Source organism: Neopsephotus bourkii, unplaced genomic scaffold, assembly GCF_033783945.1.
Source record: "Neopsephotus bourkii isolate Nb327-2 ecotype Australia unplaced genomic scaffold, CSIRO-AGI_Nbou_v1 NB_1183, whole genome shotgun sequence".
NCBI lineage: Eukaryota > Metazoa > Chordata > Aves > Psittaciformes > Psittacidae > Neopsephotus > Neopsephotus bourkii.
Window position 1 is genome coordinate 2,542,034 of NW_026901668.1, and position 21,124 is coordinate 2,563,157.

The 21,124-nt window shown below is 39.5% G+C and overlaps 1 protein-coding gene across 2 annotated transcripts in view; it reads right to left on the reverse strand.

The window, feature by feature from the left end:
• The window catches only part of PTPRO (protein tyrosine phosphatase receptor type O), a 151,854-nt gene that overhangs the window by 27,591 nt on the left and 103,139 nt on the right, over nt 1-21,124 (reverse strand). For both annotated transcript variants that reach the window (XM_061363923.1, XM_061363922.1), the window contains exons 7-12: nt 20,125-20,324; nt 16,880-17,000; nt 14,307-14,500; nt 11,891-12,002; nt 6,106-6,257; nt 3,333-3,453 (exon numbers count right to left, since the gene is read on the reverse strand). In XM_061363923.1, coding sequence (XP_061219907.1) covers nt 3,333-3,453; nt 6,106-6,257; nt 11,891-12,002; nt 14,307-14,500; nt 16,880-17,000; nt 20,125-20,324 — 900 coding nt within the window. The remainder of the gene's footprint in view (nt 1-3,332; nt 3,454-6,105; nt 6,258-11,890; nt 12,003-14,306; nt 14,501-16,879; nt 17,001-20,124; nt 20,325-21,124) is intronic.

Consider the following 21,124-nt stretch of genomic DNA (forward strand, 5'->3'; position numbering starts at 1 on the left):
GGCAGTTGGATAATTACTTCACTTCCCTTTTCAACAGAATCCTTGCTTGAGGATCATCAGCATATTCTATTAATAGAACGACATTAGCAGAAACTCTTGGGGGAAGATGGCTGTCTACCTGTTAGCAACACATTTGGCCTGAGAAAGCTTTTCTGCGCAAGACCTTCCCCAGGAGAGGATAAAGAAGCAGCTTTCCACAAGCAAAGGCTGTTTGGGTTTATTTAATTTTAGCAGAGGAAATATTTAGTCAATTAGCAGTTAAAAAAAATCTTGCGGCTTATTTTTTGTGGGTTTTTTTATCAAGCTAACATTTAAAGACCACAGAATCTGGAGTCATTTCACTAAGCCACAGGAATTTTCTCTTCTCACTGAATGCAGAGTTTCAGACCTCAGGGATCTTCAGCTTATTGCTCTGATTTTCATTGCTGTTGTGCTGGATAAACTGACAATGGGCAAACGTTGTTTGGTGAGGAGGAGACAGCCCTGTGACAGGGAGGATATGGAAGGTCTTCTGGAAGTGATGGCATCAAGGGTATTGTGAAACAGGGAGGGGGGGGGCTTGGTCTCAGCACCCCCAGCCCCATGTGTGGTGGCCTTGGCTGCCACAACCACAGCCACCTCCGGTCCCATGAACCCTGTGGTTGAGTGGGCAGCAGCCTGCTGGAGGCCACACTGATCTTCAGGGGAGGCCCCCTCTCACTGCGACACAGCCTGAACCAACCTGGTGTGTGGAAAACATAGAATAGGAGGGAAAGTCTTGAGGAGCAGAGGGAGGAGCAAACGACTCTGGGACGATGTTAGGACGAAATAAATTAATTTTTTTCAACATTATTTAAAGACTAAGGCTTGTTCCTGATTTTCATCCTAACAACTTCACACGATGTGTAATGGCAATACCTAGCTTTCAGTGCCTCAGGTGTCCTGGGCTCCTTTGGTTTGCCTTCAGAGAACACAAAGTTTGAGTTGTTCGGGCAACATTTCTGAACTGTTCTCCACAGTTTTCAGATTTCCTAATCTATGGATGTTTAATTAATTGTCACTCTCAAACAATGACTGAATTCCAGGGTCCTGACACACTACACACAATGTGCTATGTACAACAACATTTTGCTCTCATTATTCCCCGTCACAAATAATCAGTTATTCTCATTCTGTGAGATGCTGTCACAGGAGCCTGGATGTGATGTGTAAGATCCATCACAAAAACTTGGCACAAAGGACTTGCTCAAGTAGTTATAGACATATTGGATACATTTCTGATCCTCAGACAATCAGATCTGTGCTCTAGAGTTGGAGGCTGCCAAGATTATATTGCCATGAGGGGGAGAATTGGGTAGGGACTGAGGCACATTCACATGGCTGCTTATCTGTCATGGGGACTGCAGTGTACATGTTGTCCCAGTACTACATAGGAAAGCGTCCCTCTTAATTACACCCATATATCTGTTCTTGGATTCAGGAACACATTCCATCCCTCACTCAGGTAAAAAATGGCCTCAATTAAAATACGAGTTTTGCATTAGGGCATCATCCCAAACAAATCCTGCTTTTGCCTCCAGCAAATGGCTTGATTTTTTCTGCAAGTGGAAAGTTGCCAGGATGAAGCAAACATCATGGAGGGAAGAGCATTTGGCAGGACTGCTTAAGCAACTGCCAAATGCTGAGTCGTCTATCACTTAGAGTTAGTTCCCACTTCTGCTAATTACAACTCCCATTGCTCCCTCAGAAACAGAGAGAAGGAAAACCCCTGGCATAATATCCTTGCTATTGTCTATTCAAAGTGCAAACAGCACCAAGAAAAAAAACCACACAAAAACACTAAAACAACCAAAAAAACCCAAACCAACACCCCCCCGCACCCTAAAGACTGGAAGTGATTTATCAAAATGGAATTCATTCCACCTTCTCTTTGTTGTCAATGAAACAGCAAGGGCAAAGTACCTATACCAGTTCAATGAGAGTCTTCCTGTCCGTAGGCAAAGAACAGGATGATATAACTATGCTGCAAGCTGTACAACATGAATATACAACATATGTAATAATATGGCCACAAATAAGACCATTGGTGGACCTGTCTGAAGGACAGAGCTAGCTGATATTTTTGAAATATTCCCCCCAAAATTTTTTACCATACCTATGTACAATGGTAGAGGGGGAATTTATTCACCCTCACACATCCGCCCACTTAGTCCTGGGAAGAAATGTACAGACGTAAGTCCATGCACAGACACAAGGAATGGGGAAAACAGCGATCAGGACTTGTGCAGGTAAGGGAATATCCATGGAATTTCTCTACATCTTTTAAATATCTCATTTGGTAAAAGGACCTGGAAGAATCTCAGATTCTTGTGGCTGCACTGCTTGCCCCAGAACTATTTAAAAGACTTGAGTAAGAGCTACAGAGAAAGACAATTGGACAATGATTGCTTCAAGACCTCTAATTCAATTAGAAATTATTGAGTCCTTTCACTGTTGCTCACAAAACGCTTACTAGGCATGTAGGGAAGATAATCCCATTTGAAATTACTAACTCTTCTTTACCCACCTTCACAGTGGAGTTAACACCTGGAAAAGAATTAGGCACACTTTGAAATTTCACAGCTTTAGGTACCTAGGGCTCAACAATTCCACATGCATGCAAAAGTGGAATAAAATCTCCTTAAGGCAGCGTCCAGTCTTCCTCAAAAGTAAAGGAAGATGTTAGGCAGCAAGCGATAAAGTCTTACCATAAGGATTAAGTTCTCAAGTCTGTTTGTTTCTTTGAGTAGATGACATATTTCTCTTAGAATGATGCTGGGTTCCACAGCCATGAATCTGATTGTTTTTAGAATGAGTACTGTCATTTATTTGTATTTAATGGTACATTTTGATGTTAGAAGTCTATGGATGTGTTCATGGAGAGAGATGGGGAGACAGGGAACCAGACCAGGTAGCAGAGTGCAGACACAGACACAGGCTTGTCAGAAACAAGGAAGGTTTTGGTTTGTATTGAAAATTTCACCTGTGAAACCTGAGTTGCTATTCTCAAAACCTGTTCCAAGACCTTAAAGAAGAAACTAAGAAGCTATTCTCCCAGTGAGGCATTAAGTGATTTCCACTCTCCTACTTCCACTTACAGTCAGATTCTGCTGCTCTTGCTTCTCTTCAGTAATACGGGTTTAGGAGAGTAGCTTCACATGCAGGAATGAGAATGAGATGAAAATTATAGCTTTGCAAAAGAAATGCAGTCACAGGTACATGACTCTGAAATAAGGAAGATGCTGAATCTGCTGACAGAGTTACTTTCACAGTTTAATGAGAGAAGGAGTGAGTTTGTAATTTACATATCTTACCCAATTTCACAAGCTGAGGCAGGGAAGTATTGCTGCCTCTTTCAGTACAAGCAGTCACGGAAAGGTTGTAAATGTCCCCCGGAGGCAAGCTCAACACTGCAGTCATCACATTGCGTGTTACCTACAATAATTACAGACACCAACTGTTAAATTTGACATGAACTATACATCCTTCCCTTAAAATTAATCTGGTCACTTAATATACTACAAATACAGTTTTGTGCATCACACCAGATGTCTTCTGCATGTTCTAGACTTGTTACATGAACCAGTTCCCACTGACATCAACTGTGGAAAGCCATTGCACTCAGCAGAATATCACAGTGCAAAAAGACAACCATAGGCTTTATTTTCTATATGACCACTGAAATTTTAAGGAGGAAAGAAAACCTCACTTAACACTAATGAAAGCACTCTTGTATCTAGATATTTCACGTTATGCAAAATGTTAAACAAGCCATGGTTTTGAGTCCATTACAATTTTAGAGGAACTTAAATCAAGTCAGATCTCTAAGAAGAGTACACAAGAGACATATGAGCAGCCTTTATGTATCATAAGAACCTGCAAATCTAAGTCCAGCTGGGCAAGTCTAACACTTACCTGGAGACCTGTTGACTTGACAACAGATGTCAGGGCCTGACTTCAGTCATCTGCAAGTTTGAAACCAGACATGATCCAAAACTGAGCTGAGCTTCAAAAGATTGTGAGTAACTTCCTCCTGCTATTTTAGGGTTAAGCTCCCCATTTTTCCAGGATCATGGAAAATAACACAGAACTCAGATATTGCAACAGACTATTTTCAGAGGACTTGAAGACTATCTATAAAAGGTACATCCAGGAATCTCATACTGGTTTTCATAGTAATTTATTTTTCAGGCTTTTAGTTACAAGAGAAACAGACAATTCTGAATAAAGACCAACAGGATGAAGTAAACTATTTTTGGCACTTCACTAAAAACTAACCAACTTCTACAGAGTCTTGGGAAGTGCAAAACAGCAAGAAGAAAAAGTCCCCATTGCCTCATAACATTATCTATTAATTTTAACCATAATAACAATCTTAATAAATCAGATAAAGACATTACAATATAGTATGATTTATAAAGGACACCATTTCTGAAGTGACTAACAAATCTTAGTCTGAACAGGAACACCCTGATGCCTGCAGGCGTGTACCCATATTTATAAATATAAGCAGGAGCATAAATCTTAACTGTAGATAGGCTGTTGCAGGAATTTCTTAAAGAATACTTTCTGAGTTCTCTTGTCCTGAAAACGATAAAAAGACAAATATTTTTCAAGACATGCCTAAAGTTTTAAGGTTTTATTTGCAGACAAACTCTGCTGTAGATACCCTCTGTTTTTAATCTTCTGTTTAATCTAAATCATTCAATATTCTTTTAAATTTAATTTTATATTTAATGTTTATTTTGTGTTTATTTAATCTAAGATGTAAATATTCAATGAATATTAAAACAGTTTAATTGAAGATGAATGGCACAGGAATTGGATTTTTTTTAAGAACAATAACCTTGCAGAGAACATGACTTTTGGAAGGAAGAGAGAAGAGGGATATTAAAGCACAATTTTGTTAGAATTCACTTTTAGGATATCTTATGGGGGGGGGGGGGAATAATTGTGGTGTTTTCTTCCTTGTTTGAAACAAAGATCCAAATATTGGAAGCTCCTGCTGTTGAGAAATGTAATGTTTTCGAACAGTTCTACTAATCATGTAATTAGATTCATGCTGTAACTAGCTCCAGATGGGTGTACTCTTGCAGCCACTAGTAGTCCAATGAAAGCCAGGGTGCTCCACATAAATCCAAATGAAAGCTGCTGATGAATTTGTGCTTATGCTGAAAATCCACTTCCAATCCAGCATCTGCTGAGTCTTCAGTTGTAGAAGGGAAACCTTTCCCTTGAAAAAGACCAAATACTTTCTGCCTGTCAACAATTAAAGCTCAAGAGTGGTGTAGAAGACAGTCACAAGCTACAGGCTATATGAAGCTACACTGCTGGCCATATACCTTCCTGCTTTCCAGTGCTCCTCTGCTATTTCACATACTTCTCACTGGGGGCTCTTCAAACAGTTCTCAGGAACTGCTCTTTTGCTTCAGGTTAAACATGCACCTCAGTACCCTGCAGCAGGATGACTTTAATCTGTAATTGGAAACCCCAGATTTCTTTTTCTAAGTGAGTTTTAAATATGCTCAGGAAGTTCAAGATAATGTGCCAAGAACATATCTTAGCATCTGGTAAATTTTCTATGAAGTGCATGCATTCCGGGTGAAATCCTCATCCCATCAGTTTGCGGAACTTGTACTCAAAACAGAAAATGAAAAAGCATGTAATTTCTAAGAATGTCTGATAGAGTCAGAAAATGGGAAGTAATAGTACCTGGCCTGAATGAACTGAACAAAACCCTTCTGCCAGTCCTGTAGTCTGGTTATTGATAAATAGAAAATTAAAAGACCAAATCTGTTCACTAAAAAACATGTTTTACTGTCTGCAGCTCAGACATATATAAGGTATTTTAAAATCCTTATGTATCCTTAGGTATTAACACTTATACTGGATCATCATAGAACCATTTTGTCCACTGGCTATTTTGAGAGCTTGTCTTTGGAAGTGATGCTAACATTGTGAAGCAACTTCAACTGATCAGGCTTCTACCAGTCTTAATTAACTTGTTTAAACTTCGTAATACAAATTTATTGACTCAGCAAAAACAAATACAGAGAAATGAGTGACAGCTTCCCCACTCATACTTACACTCTTCTTGATTTTTTTCTTTCCTTCTGCAATGACCATCCAATGCAGCATCCTGGAATGAGAAAGATCAGTGCCATCTCCTCCATAGGTCCAGGTGACGTACAAAAGGTGGTTGTAATATTCTATGGAGGTAATCTCTGGAGCCACTGGTGCTGAAAGGAGAAGGCAAGTGTATTACAGACAGGGTCTAACACAGTTGAATACCAAATCCTGTAATAAATTTCCACTAAAGGAGACTCTTGAGAAGAGAGTATCACAAAGATAGCAGAAAAATATTAGTAAAAACATTTGCATCTTAGTGCTAGATGAAAGAAACAAACAACAAAAAAAAAACCCAGCGTTTAACCTGGGGGATATTCAGAACAAAAAAAAACATTAATGTTTGCAATCTCTCAGTTAAAAACAAAAATAAATCATGAAGCTACTGGCTGATACAAACCATTTTTTGAGTCAATGTTTAGAAATGGAATTCAAAGTCAGGTTAAAAGCTTGAGATATTACTTCACTGTGTTACAGCACTGGAAAAAATGACAATCAGTGAGAAATAACAAATTTCACACTGAATATTTGTATAACTTTTCCACAGGAAAAAAAATACCTTCCCTTAGCTGAGGTTGCATCTTCCCAGGAGGAAAAATCCCAAACCTGCAGTTTTACAAGGAACATTTTTTTACATGAAGTTATGGCCACTTTTGTTCCTGGGGTGAAAGTTCCACCATCGCAGAAGGCAGCTGTCAGCTGATACCCAGTTAAGCACCAAGTGATCACTATGCCCAAGACAGCCTCCAACCATCAAATCACCCATAAGTCCGTCTCTGCTCATAAACAGTGGGCCAAGCAGGGCGCCTTCACTAGCTGACTCACTTGCCAACTGTGTCAGGAAGTTATTTTCCACACATTCCAGGAACCTTCTAGACTTTCTTCTCTGCCGCATTGTAACTCCAGCAGAAATCTGCTAAGTTGAAGTCCCCCAAGAGAACAAGGACTAGTGAATATGAGACTTCTCACAGCTGTTTATAGAATATTTTATCTGCCTCTTCACGCTAGTTGGGTGGTCTATAACCACCATGATATCTGCCTTGTTGGCCTCCTTCCTAATTCTTGCCCATAAACATGCAACCCTAACATCACTATCATTAAGCTCTAGACAAATCAAAATACTCCCTAAGATACAGGGCTATCCCCCCCTTCTCCACCTCCTTTCTTGCCTATCCCTTTCTGCAGAGTTTATAGACATTCACTGCAGCATTCTAGCTGTGTGAGTCATCCCACCATGTTCCTGTGGTGGAAAGTATATCATAGTTCTCCTGCTGCACAATGGTTTCAACCCTTCCTAAAATAGGTATATGAAGATGAGAATTACCTCCTGGAGGTGCTTCTCTAACAATTGCAGAGGGTGTACAGATGGTTAGCTCACCTTGATTGCCTAATTCAGAGGTGCAAGTTAAGACTTAAGTTAAAACTGAGTGGAGACCCAAAAGTAAAAAAGCCAGTGATCAGTAATGATTATAACCCCTCTCAAAGTGTTATCAGTGGGATAACCCGGGTAAAACAGGGAAATGCATGAATTTGTGTGCTTTGCAGATTTTTTATGAGCGCAAACAAAATGGGCTGGTTGATCTTCCTCTCCACAAGCCCCTTTGAGTCCACTGTGTTTGTGCAAAGGCAACTCATTTGGCTGCCTGGTGAGAGGACCCTTCCCACCACCAAAGCTCTGAATGCTGGCGCAGCTGCAGATACCACCAGCAGGCATGAAACACAGGACGGAGTAGTTCTGGACTGTCTGAACGGGCCACAAGATGTCACTGCTGCTTTCATGAAGGCTTCTGTGACTTTTGCACTGAGACTTTCCTTAGTGAACAGATTTACTGAAGTAATCACTAAGAAGGCAACAAATACGATGCATGGACAATTTAGAGCCATTTAGAAACGTTTAGTAAGACAATTCTCTCAAATTAATCTTGAAAATGTCCTTTTATGTTGTTGAGAGGAAACTACCTTGTTTAGTATAAAACCTTTAAAGCAATGCTTTTAATGTCTAGAGTTCCCAGTCCTTCCCTGTGCACGGATTGTGTCTTACTTACAATTTAAGGTTATGACTGGCATGAATCTAATATACTAATGATGATCTCCTTTTATACCTAAATACTGATGGTATGCATTCCCTGTTAATGTTCACACAGCTGTTTGATTTAAGTATCTGGCAATGAACATCCAGGATATGGGCTACGGCTTGCATGATCCCTAGAACCATGTTCCACTAGTTGCTAAGTGGCACAGATTGGCTGTAGGAAATTGCAGCTCATTGCTAACCTGGCCCAAAGCAACAGCTGAAAGAATCCACTGGACCAACAGACAGCAGATATGGTGGTACTCACCAACACCAAGGTTCTGGCTTTCTTTTTGCTTCTTTAAAAGCATTCTCATTGTAAAAGAAAATGTTAGTGGTCTAAAGTGTCCTTGCTTATGATTGCTATAAATCCAGCTGTTTACAGCAGGTGGCATTAAAAACTCATTAGTCACCACAGCAACACTGGCAGTGCCACAATCTCCCCCTGCATTAAAATGACAGTGTGCAACTGTTGCTGCAGGAGTTGGTGACAGAACACTGGAACAGGCTGCTCAGGGTGGTTGTGGAGTCTCCTTCTCTGGAGACATTCAAAACCCACCTGGACATGTTCCTGTGTAACCTTATCTAGGTGTTCCTGCTCTGGCAGGGGGACTGGACTAGATGATCTTTTGAGGTCCCTTCCAATCTCTAGCATACTGTGATACTGTGAGTCTGAGAGAACAAATGCTTGTTTCTGATAAGCCTCTAGAATCCTCCAACTTTCCCCTGTTTTCTGGGAACATCTGACAATTTGTTGTGGGAGACAGCTATACATATTCTGGTCTCTTATAATACCCTTTTCATTTCAGGTCAAGCTTATGTTCCAGATGCAGAGGTTAGCTTTCCAGTTATACACAGAAGAACTGAGAGATGGTGCACTGCCATTGGTTTTGTAGAAGACTACAAAACCTTCATTTTAGTATTTTAAAGTTTAGGGCTTTTTGGTGGGGTCTTTCTTTGCTATAATTCCTGGTAACCAGTGCAGAGGAGGTAGCACTGTTGAGAATGACGTAGAAAAGGATTAAGTAGTCCATAAAACCATCTGTTCCCTGGAAAGAAAGAGACTGAAGGTGATAAAGAACTCTGCAAGTCTCCTGGTAACTTGAAAGGATGAAAAGGCAGCACCTACTGGGGACAAACATTTCAAACCTGCAGACGTAAAAAACTGGCATGTCACTTTCTCACAAGTTAGCCTGATAGCAGACCCTGGACAAAACTGAAGAGATTACAAGTAATAAGGCAATCAGAGGACAGGGGTGTATTAAATACTGACATTCAATGGTGACCATCTAATGCTAAATGCTTGTACTTTGGTCAAATCAGACTTCTTTGTGAGGACTCTTCCCTTAAAATGCTGTGATCTGGCTCACTGCTATTCAGTGTTTCCATCAATACTCTGACAGTTAAAGTACCACTAATGAGCCATGCAAGTAACATGGCAACTGGCAAAAGAGTGGAGGGTTTGGACAGGGCTATGATTTGAATTATTGGCCTGGCCCTGCTCAAACAAAATATATGTTGAAGTACTAGGTGCAAATTTGAGTATTTAGAAAAAAAGCATGTAGACAACACTTCCCAAATAAGTTCTGTTAGAAGCCACAGAATAGAAGCAAACCAACAGAGACCTCCAGTGTGATGCAATAGGAAATGCAGTCATGCAGATGTACAAACAGGAGAGCATTGAATAAAAAGCTGATTTTGGCTCTGTAGGAGAATTTGGCAGGGTGGTATTACACTTTAAGTTTTAATGTACTTTAATAAAGACTGTAAAACTTAGAAAGGCAGAGCAGGGCAAAAAAGCAGCATGAGAAAACGTCAGAGTGAGAGCACCCGAAGAATTCAATGGAAGTAATTTATTAACAGAAGAGTGAAACTGGATTCTGTACAGAGATGGAAAAAACCTTTGTGTCTCTTCAATTAATAAAACCCTTTGATGTTAAGAGGAATTAAGCATTGGAACAACTTTTCAATCTTATACATTTTGGATATTTTTATGCAAAACCAGATGACCTTTTTGAAGAGAGGTTTTGCCAATCATAAATGGATGACATTATCAAAGAGGTTAATCTATTTCTGATTTTGTCTACATCTGCTAGTTAAGGACTTGAACCATTTTTACTCTAATAGCAGTAAGTGTCTTTATTTTCACACCATACAGAGATCCAAACTGATCCTGATGACAGCTTATATTTTAGAACAACCTTAATCTCCCTCATTTCTGCTACTGGTTTCTGGAGACATAATATTGAAGTGTGAGGGTCCCACTGGAACATTTTCACTCTAAAATGCTGAACCTGGTGCCCAAAACTGTTGGAAAAGATATTTCTCCCCTCATACAGCAACCAACCAGCTGGAAAATTGCTTCCCTATAGTGCTACAGAAAAGTTGATTGATGCCAAAGGACAATGAATATCCATGGAGACCTTCATGGGGCTCCAGCAGGGACTGTGAGTTTCTGTTACACTGGAGAAGTGCCAGAATTTGTCAGCAGCATAGCTGAGGATCAGATGCTTTAGGATGGGAGGGTTTCTGGTTACTTGAGTGAAGCTAGGACTTAACCCACTGATAACTTTTCTGTCATGGCTCTGTCAGGCACCAGCACTATATTAATCATAGAATTACAGAATCATAGAATGGTCATCCTGGTAAATGGATCTCATTCAGTTTCTTCCTCAGGTACATCCTCTTAGCTTCTTGTCAAACAGAAAATCTGGGACTAGGCTAGCATCCTTTTTGGAGAGAGTGGCTGGGATGTTGGAGGCTTTTTTCCTTTGTTATTTGCTTTCTACAGATGGAAGAGTGAGTCATCCTTTATTTCCTCTCATGGTGCATTTGGGTTATTTACTGCTTTCAATCACCTGCAAGGTGAATGAAACAGTGGTGCATAAAAGCACAACGATTCAATAAGAAACTTTGACTTCACCTGCATGGATGTTAGAAACATAGGGCTAGGCACTAACAAGACCTTTTATATGCTGTTCCCTCTGTGGCTGATCTGTGATGTATTGAAGATTCAAACCCAAAGAATCTGACAAAAGACAACAGAGTATGTTAAATACATGGCTAGTCCCAACTGGAAGAGGGCAATCCATGTGGTTATATTGATTTACTGCAGCTGAGAATCTGACTTGCCATCACCACACAGTTTCCCAAGGCTAATTTACCCAGCATGGGTGCATGCCTTGATCGCAAGAGCACTTTTCTCTCATTACTGTGAGCAAGCAGAAAAGGCAAAGCTGGAAGCCAAGAATAATGTGCTATCAAGTATACTACCTGCTTTGATCTGCCTAAGTGTATAACTCTCCTCCATGCTACCTGAGGTGGCACACAAGTCATGGACTGGTCTGTGGATTACTGGAAGTATGACAGTGGAGGAAAAAACATTTGGAAATATTGAAAATATTTCAGGAAAAGAGTAACCAAGCACTGTGCTTAACATATGAAAATTATATATATTCACCAAGAACAGCTCTCACAGCTTAAAAAAAAAATAATAAAAAAAAATACCCCAAACAAACAATAACAGAACAAAACCCCACAAACAGGAAGCCCCAGATAGGTGTTAAGTGTCATAATGTGTAAGTATCTTCAGGTGAAACGTAACACCCAGGTCAGACATTCTCTCCATTTCTGCTCCTGGAAGCATTTCCACAGTCTTTTCAGATGGCTGCTTACCTGTTATGAAGCTGATGGTGGAGCTGTCACAGCAGCTTAGCTCTGGGTCCCCCCAGGTCACCATGGTGACCCGGAAATTGTAATACCAAGCAGGCAGCAGGTTAGCTATTCTCTGTAAAGTGACAAAGAGCAGCTCAGGACATGTGACTTATAAAATACAACAATATTTCCAAATCGCATGCCCACATTGATTTTACTGTCTTTACTACAGTGGAAATCTCAGAAATTTGGCTCTTGAATTTATTCAAAAATCTGTGCAGGGGGAACAAATGTGGTTGTGATGGTTCTGCTGATTATCCATGTGCCTGTGGTCCCAAGTCCCCCCCACCATTGGAACCTGTCACTGATTTCTAAGGCAGAAAGAACAACTCCTACAGAGCAATCTTCCATCACAAAATTGACTCAGATTTTGTTGCTTCAAAAGACTTATATTTTCCGATATTCGGTGTATTTCATTTTGTATTGTCTTTTATTATAAATGAAATATGAATGAAACATAAATGACTTATGAGACATAAATTATATATATAAAACAAACAAGATATAAATGAAGTATAAAATGCAATGCATTTTATAATATCATATGTAATATTGAAATGAAAATTCAAATACTTTCATTGACAGCAAAACCACTTCAAATATTTAATCTGATGTTTAAATGAAAAGCCCCATGTTACTTTTAAAATTCAAAATAAAAGCAAATTGGAAATAATGAAATTTTAAAATAAATTAGAAATTGGTATTTTTACATATCTCTGCTGATTGCAGTGCCTTCCCCCCTCCCCAGCCAATACAAGGCAATCCAAAGATAAGGTTTGTGGACTAATCTCTTCATGTTTTTTGGAAAAAGTTGTATCCAATTAATACCAAAAATCTCGATGATGCTTGGCTTATTGACATGCCCCATGTGTAATATTGAAAATACAAACATTGCTTTGAGAATTTAAAAATAAGATGAAAACCACGAGAAAAATGAAACAACTAAACAGAGTGAAAGGGAAAATTCAGTTCCAAAGGTTCTCACCAAGTGACAACTTTTCAGGAGATAGCTTTTGATCTAAGCTGTCAGACAGCTTGATTTTTTTATACCCCTGCCTTCTCACTGGGCTTGAAACTGTTGCTCCAGAATACACCACTCAGGGATCTCAGTAGATTTAAGGGAAATTTATGGGATATGGTGGGATTCTGGGGCACCAACAGGGAACCCAAATAGAGGTTCACTGATACCTACTTGTATGTTAAATACCGTAAAGGAAGAACAGGGAGACACTCCTTTTATAATTTAGGCTTACTCTTTAAAATTATTCTTTAAGAAATGATTACTTTAGCTGTGATATAGCACTACTGTATTTCGGACTGAAATTCAGGCTAAGGAATTCCATCTTTACTGCCTTGAACAGGATTTGCAACAGTTAGGGACAATATCACCTAATTTTCTAATGGGCCCCATTAACTCTGGAAGATGCCATTACTTCTAAGATGATTTGGATCACTCAACTATTAATCTAATTGTGCTGAGTCATGATTACAAGATATTAATTACTCATTTGGTGCGTTATTTTTGTTTTTAATTTCCCTAGAGACTCGTGTGCTAGATTTACAGTCACGTACCCAATTACAGTTAAGCTGCTGTAGTAAAAATGACTCCACAAAAGGTATTATGCAAATCAATTACAGTAAATCACTGTGGCTCTCAATAGCAGCAAGTTATTGCTAACTTTTTGCATACTTATAACTTTCTGAACAACTAATTCCAGCTAAAATTGCTTGCTGTCTTGAACTGCAGTAAAGCCTGAATAAAGTTCACTTTCTCTAGGAAACAATGGAAAGGAAAAGGAAAAATTCACTTTATTCCTGCAAAGGTGCATGTATGTATATGTGTATGTGTGTTCTTCTAGAGACCAGTCTCCACCTAGTTGAAAGCCTGGCATAAGTCTTTAAAGCTTCAGAACCATGAAGACTCTTCAGAAGGGCATCTCTGCAGCTAAGCCTTCCAGATGGCACACTACAAGACTAGCCTGCAAGCTCCATATCCATATTATCAATATTAATTATGTAGATAAGGCTTTGGACAACTCCCCCCTGAGGAGAAGATAGCATTTTTAAAGCCTTGACTGACAAACTGACCCACAAATTGAAGCTGACCCTGGACTTGCTGAACATGCTCATTTGTCAACAAAAAAGAAGCTCATCTCCTACATGATCTCCCTGCTTAAAAGTTAGCATGGTTCAGCTGGCATTCTCTTTCTTTAGAATAGAAAATGGCTTTAGAATCTGCCCATTTTCTCTGCTTTGCCTAGTAAGAAGTGCCAGGCTTAAAGGCATATATACACATTTATGGGGGAAAGGCTGGGGAACAAAATGTCACAGGGTCACACAGGCACAGGAAAACAATAATCACTAATGGTCACTTTACCACAGAGGCAGTTAAGGAGACAGTTGCTGCTATTTCATAGTAGGTCGTCCATTCAGAAGTCATCGTTGATGGGTTGAAGTAAAACATTTCTACAACGTATTTCCTGAACACCCCAAGGAAAGGTCTGTTCCAGCTCAAAACCACAGCAGTAGGTCCCAAAGGGTAAAGCGTCAGATCCTTTATTCCAGTGGGCACTACAAATCAGAAATTGTGGTTAGTAATGTGTGTTATCAGGTACAGTTTGTTTTTAAAAATACCTTTCCTTAACCAAGTTCTACCCATTTCTGATTTGTCTCCGAGTTTAATTCCCAAGATCTTCCTTGTCACAAGTAGTTGAATACCATTTTTTCAGCATTTGTTCCCCACTTTGCTGTGTCTGCTTTTCCAGAAATAACTACAGGCTACTGGGTGTTGGCTGCTTAGCTTGAGATATAGTACAGGACTTGCTTTTTCGTTAATGAAGGGTTCCATTCTACTTTGAAAATCAGGATGTGCAGGAGATATTTCAAGTTACTCAAAAACAAAAGCATCAAAAACCATAACACTCTGAAAGATGAAGACTATGAGAAGAACATTTTTTATGTCTCGCCTCTTTCCTTGGGGAGCATAAAGGTCCTGTCATCTATTGCTATTCTTGCCTCCCAGATGATGACACTGAGAAAGAGAAGTCAAGTGATTTGAAAAATGTCATATAAGGGTCAACTTCTGCAACCCTTACTTGTCTAGAAAGCAATTATTCTTCATGACTTAAGCTACTTAAATAAGTACTTTGCTAACATTTGCAAGGGTTGCAGAGCCCCAGAAGTTGCATGCCAGGTCAGAACCAACACCAGCATCCAGATGACTTCAGTACATGTTAGCACATGTTTGCCTTTCCCTTTATAAATCATTTACCACATCTTTTCTTTGCTTTTTCTAAAGTGTTAATATTCACTCAGTGAAAGTGAGGCCTAGGATAAACATGGGGAGAATTTAATACTGGTAATAGTGTATTTTATCTTACTTCCATTTCATTTATCATTATCCACCATTGATAATTTCACACAACAGTTTGTTTTGAAGTTCTACTATTTTAGCATCAAATTCAATATCCTGTTATGAAATGAAAACTCATACAACTGTTGTTTTCCTGCATAAAAACATCCCCTTTATAATAAGTAACCTATGAGATGCTTTGTTTAGAAACTGCCATTTTAAGTTTATGGCTTTTATGCATGTCAGGCCACACAAAAGTGGAGAAAATGAAGGAACTAATTTCTTTTGGGAATATATTATTTTACTTTCTCAAGTGAAAATGGAATGTTGCAGATTTCTGAACAAAGTAAAATGAAAAAGGAAAAAAAAAGCTTGTCCCATGGTGGATTTTAATAATATGTATATTTTTTACAATTTTTCCTTTATTGAAATACACCATACTTTTTCAAATTTTTATTCAGACCCAATTTACTAAAATATACAAGGAAATTGCCTAAACTGGAAAGGCTCTCACCATATTCACTACTCCTCATATTTGCTTTCACTTAAGGATTCAATTCTTAACAGCTTAACTTTGGGTTTTTTTCTGTGTCACTTTCTATTCTATATCACAGAAAGGGAGCAAAGTGAAAAATATTGAAAATCTCTGACTGTCAGCCACCTGCTCTCCCACAAGGCAGTCTATTTATCAGAAGGAGAAGCCTGGTGACTCAGGTTAGATATTTCTCTGTGGATGTAATTCTATGCACCGAATCTCTTTGTCCTTTCTTTTCTTAATACACTTTGTTAAAGTAGTAACCTTAAGAAAATAAATGATACTGAAACTAAAAGATACTGTGTTCTATCCTAAGTGACTATTTAGGAGCCTGGGGGAATCCTGAGTTACAGGCAGTGGGGCAGCAACCTGCATCCTTGATATTGTTAATCTCAGTCCCAGAAAGTTCTCTTCAAATCTCAAAGCACAGATAATCAAGATCCACTGATAAACTGTAGAAAATCAAGGCATGTACAGCCTAAGTTGGTGATGGTCATGAAGTACTGTAGGAGATCAGCCAGCTCTCCTGACTCAGCACTGTGGCCTTCAGACTGGGCCACTTTACATCCTTCCTAAAGTACACTTGTAACAAATGTCTTAACAGCAGTTCACATACTTCATGAGACAGTGGTAACAAATCACCTTTAGGAAGTGCCCACATCTCTCCATGCACCACAGATCAGGTTGGCTACACTTTAAGGAGGCTCCCACCATAAATTATGTAGACCATGACCACTGCTGCTGACAAACATATAGAGGTGTACAACGGTGAAGACAGTTCTTTCCACAGGGCACTCCACAGGGCATAACCTCCCTCTAGTTAGGCTTGGTAATAACATTTAAATGTGAAATATCTATCTTCCACTGAAGGAGTATATGCCCCACCTTAGTAATGGGCTAGACAATATAAGAAAAAAATTCCCACTAAGCGTTCATTGCAGTTAGAATAACCAATGTGACAATGCAGTAGTCCTTCATGGGCTCTAGAACTTAATGAATATACTATGCATATTCAAAACCAAACCAAAATAAGCATATTTCAAACAGCAGATGCAGGGATTACCAATGGAAAATGTAACAGGATCAGAAGGTGGTCCAACCAATGGTCCTTTCCGTAAATAAACCACAACTTGGTACTGGGCACCAGGAACAAGATTTTCAATGAGGCTGCTGCTTGAATTTACCTAATAGGAAGAGAACACATTGGACATGAAGTATTTACTCAGTTAATTGAAACAATACTGTGACTGTACTTCAACTACTCCAGTTACAAAAGGTGTGATTCTGAACACACTGACATCAGCTGCTGAAACTCCATTTATTAAGCCCAAAGTGGAAAAACTGTGGAAGTGGTCAGGACTGACTTGATAAATGATTTAACTCAGAGAATTACACTTGCTTTGCTACATAAGGTCAGCTGTCACACTGCAGACCAACTCTCTCCTACTGTCAAAGTTTATTGAAATGTCTAGGCTACATTATTCATATTCAGATGATATTATTCAGGCATGGTTTTTTATTGAAAACCATGTGTTTTCAATAAAAGTCTGAGGCTTTTCAATGGCCATCTGATTCATCCGCAGCTCTGTGAGCTGAAAGCTGTCTTCTGAATCCATGTGTTAAGTGATTGCACAGTGAAATCAGAGAGGAATTACTCTTTCTCACCTCACCTGCACAGCACTACAAAATCCTAAGAGACATTGTGATTTTTCTTTTCCATTTGAAGCACCACCATTAAAATTTCTGCTGTTCAAAGTTTCAGTCTGAGCTGCAGACAGAATGCCTGACCAAGTGATTGCTGCTCTGATACAATATGAAAAGTCTTATCTTCTGAAGAACCAGCTAACAGCAAATGCACAGAACACCTTCAAGGAAAGGACAGCCTGCACCCCTTCCAGAGCTGCAGGCTGATACTTCCTACTAATATTTTATTCACAAACTTCCCAAATTTGCGTCACAGCCACCTTTGCACTGGTGGTTTACTGCAATGCCCATGAATATATCAGTGCCAGCACAGATTTAGTGAGGAACAGAATTTCTCTTTAACAGCTGCTTTGGAAAGCTAAATCACTTTTAAATTGTGCACAATGTTCGAAATGGATAAAAGTCTGCACTGAATTTTGCCCTTTTCAGCTTTTCAAGGAGAATTCAAACCAACCAGCCATAATAATTCCAGATATAATAAGCTGATAACACTTGATTAGAGGTGGTATAAATATTTGTAATGACAAAAAGAAACAACTGTATTTAGGACTTTATACCTTCACAGTATGTGAAGTATGCTTGCACTAAACAGGCATTTACTTTTACAGATATCTTGTTTACTCAAGGATTAGCTTTAGATACTAATTTTTGAGATTGTAGATGAATCCTGTAGTATTTAATCATATGTGTATATACTTGTGATCTGTGGTTTATAATCAGTACTGCATTGTTTTCCTTCCCGATTAAATGCCTGTACTTTTAATAAGTGGAAGGAAAATAACTCTGAAATTACAAGATGATTCTGAAGATCAATTCTGAGCTTGTCATGAAGAGACACTTCCAAACGTTTCAGTTCACAGCCATGCTTGGAATAAAACTGAAGACATTTTGACAAAGAACCATTTTAAAAGACATTTTTAAAGGATGCAGACTCTATGTACTATTAACTTGCAGGGTTAACCACAGAGTCGAAGGAGATGAAGGCTTACTGGAAATGTTAGTGGCCTCCTTCCATTCCCATGGACAAGCCGAGGGTGCAGCAGGGCAGCACTGCAGGTCCTTTGCAGACTCCTCTATCACACACATTTAGGGAGACAGACAGAAGTTGTGGCAGTGCCCAGTAAACGGCCTTATCAGCATCTTGGTAAAGTAACCGAGATGTGGGCTAAAATCTCTTTCTAGTTGAAGCTGTATGCTACTGATCCATCATAGCCACAGCATCTGACCCAGAGTTTCAGCTAATGGAAAAATGCCATATTTGGGGATTCAGGATTACTGATCATTGTAAACACATCCTATACGGCAGTCCTAAAGAACTGTTGTTCATGCAAATCATAGGTGATCTAAATTATCATTTACTTTCCAGTGCTGATATTTTTTTTACAGATAAAAAGAAAAGCTGACTTCTGATCACATCTAAACTTCCAGAAAACTTAAGAGTTTCTGTATTCGTTTGTATTCCATATTAATCTGTAGGTATCTAAGAAAGAATTTATGCTAGTCTGATGATAACCATGCCCATGAGAACTTTGTTTAATACAAGTGGATTACAGCAGATGCCTAAATGTTGTTATGATATGGCTGAAAAGCAGCTCTGTGGAAAGGGACTTGGGAGTCCTGGTGGATGACAAGCTCAATATGACTGAACAGTGTACTTCTGCAGCAAAGAAAGCCAACAGGTTGTGGCATTACATCAACAAGGGCATCACCAGCAAAGATAAAGAAGTCATTATCCTACTCAGTGCTTGCCAGACCACACCTGGAATACTGTGTTCAGTTTTGGTCCTCTCTATACAAAATAGATGTGACAGGCTGGAGAGGGCTCAGAGAAGGGCCACAAAGATGACCAAAGGACTGGGAAGTCTGTTATTTGAGGAAAGGCTGAAAGAACTGGGTTTGTTCAGCCTTGAGAAAAGAAGGCTCAGGGGAGACTTCACCATTATGTGCCAGTATTTAAAGGGTGGCTACAAAGAAGATGGAGACTCCCTTTTCACAAGGAGTCACATGGAAAAGATGAGGCATAACAGGTAAAAGTTAACCCCAGGTAGATTCTGGTTGGACACAAGAGGAAAATTTTTCACTACGACAGTCAGCCATTGGAATAATCTCCCTAGGGAAGAGGTGGGTTCCCCAAGGCTGGGTACTTTTAAGATTCAGCTGGACAGGGTGCTGGGACATCTTGTCTAGATGCCTAGACTATGGTTTTGACAAGAAAGCTTGGACTAGATAACCCTTGAGGTCTCTTCCAACCTGGGAATTGATGATTTTATTATTCTATTACGGCAACGTTTTGCCTACTGCCACAAAAGTGTCTCAAAAGGTACAATGGAATTCACAAGCTTGGACAAAGGACTGGCTATGTAAGTCTAACAGAAATACAATCTTAACACTACTATGTTTTAAGTACATTCATTCGTTCCCAAATGCTGTGCTCTCCCCTACACTTTGTAGCAGCTGTGTCCCTTTAGACTGCAGCAGGGAGCACCTACCACTGTGCTCTGCAGCCCTGATCCCAACAGGGCCCTTAGGCATGATGATCCCAAACAGCAGAATCATTAGCAATTTTTTCCTGTGTTTGAGAAGGCTCCAACTTCCATCCCTTACCTCAGTACAGTAGTGTTTTTCAAGCCTTTGACTTTCCTTTTGCTTCTGACAGGTCAGAGAGACCACAGACACAATGGTGCTGTTGCCTCCACTTTCTCGCGATGCTGTCCAGGATGTCAGGGCAGTAGTGGAGCTTAGCACCGTCACGGTCACGTGCTGGGGCTTCTCAGTGAGCTCTTCTATCCATTCACCTGTGGGGCCTGGGACATGTCCCAGAAGAACATGTGAGCAAGCCACTCTACACATTTGAGACATATATGTCAAATCATCCTTCTTTGATGGGATTATTTACACTAGTGAAAGAAGCTGGACTAACACTTGTTCATCTGCATGGCTGTCAGGCAGTGAAGAAGGCAGCCAGTGGAAAACAGCCTATGGCTGGTGCTATTTAACCTGTAGCAGAGGAGATGATGAGAGAAATGTCACTGTTCAAAAATTCAGATTGCAGTATTCTCTATTGCTTACCAGAAACCACCCAGAAATACCAGATTTGCTCCAAGGTAACGTTTAAAAGCTGTGACATCCAACCGCATACAGATAATTGACAAATATTAAAGGATAAGCACATAAAAATGTTCACCTCGCCACATACTGCCATACCCTCCAACTGTACTACAGCCTTGAAGCGTGAAAATCAAGTTCACAGAGGTTACCACAGTGAAGAATCTTATTGTTCATCAGACTTTCTGAAGGACTTGGTAAGGAACACAGGTTTAAATGTAGATAAAGCAATGTTTTGAAAGATAACGTCAGCTAGACTTGGTCAAAATTTCAGATTTCATGAAAATTATCAGCTTTTCTTGTCACTTTGAAGTGATGTGACAACTTTCTCTCCTTGACATTCCTTCCTTTCCATAATTCTAATAGTTCTTTACATTTATTGAGAAAAATAAAATAAATGCCAGTGAGATCAGCCTACAATATTTGACAAGCTGTACTGCTGTATGGATGCAATAAAAATGTTGTGTAATACAAGCCAATAATTTGACAGGATGCTTCA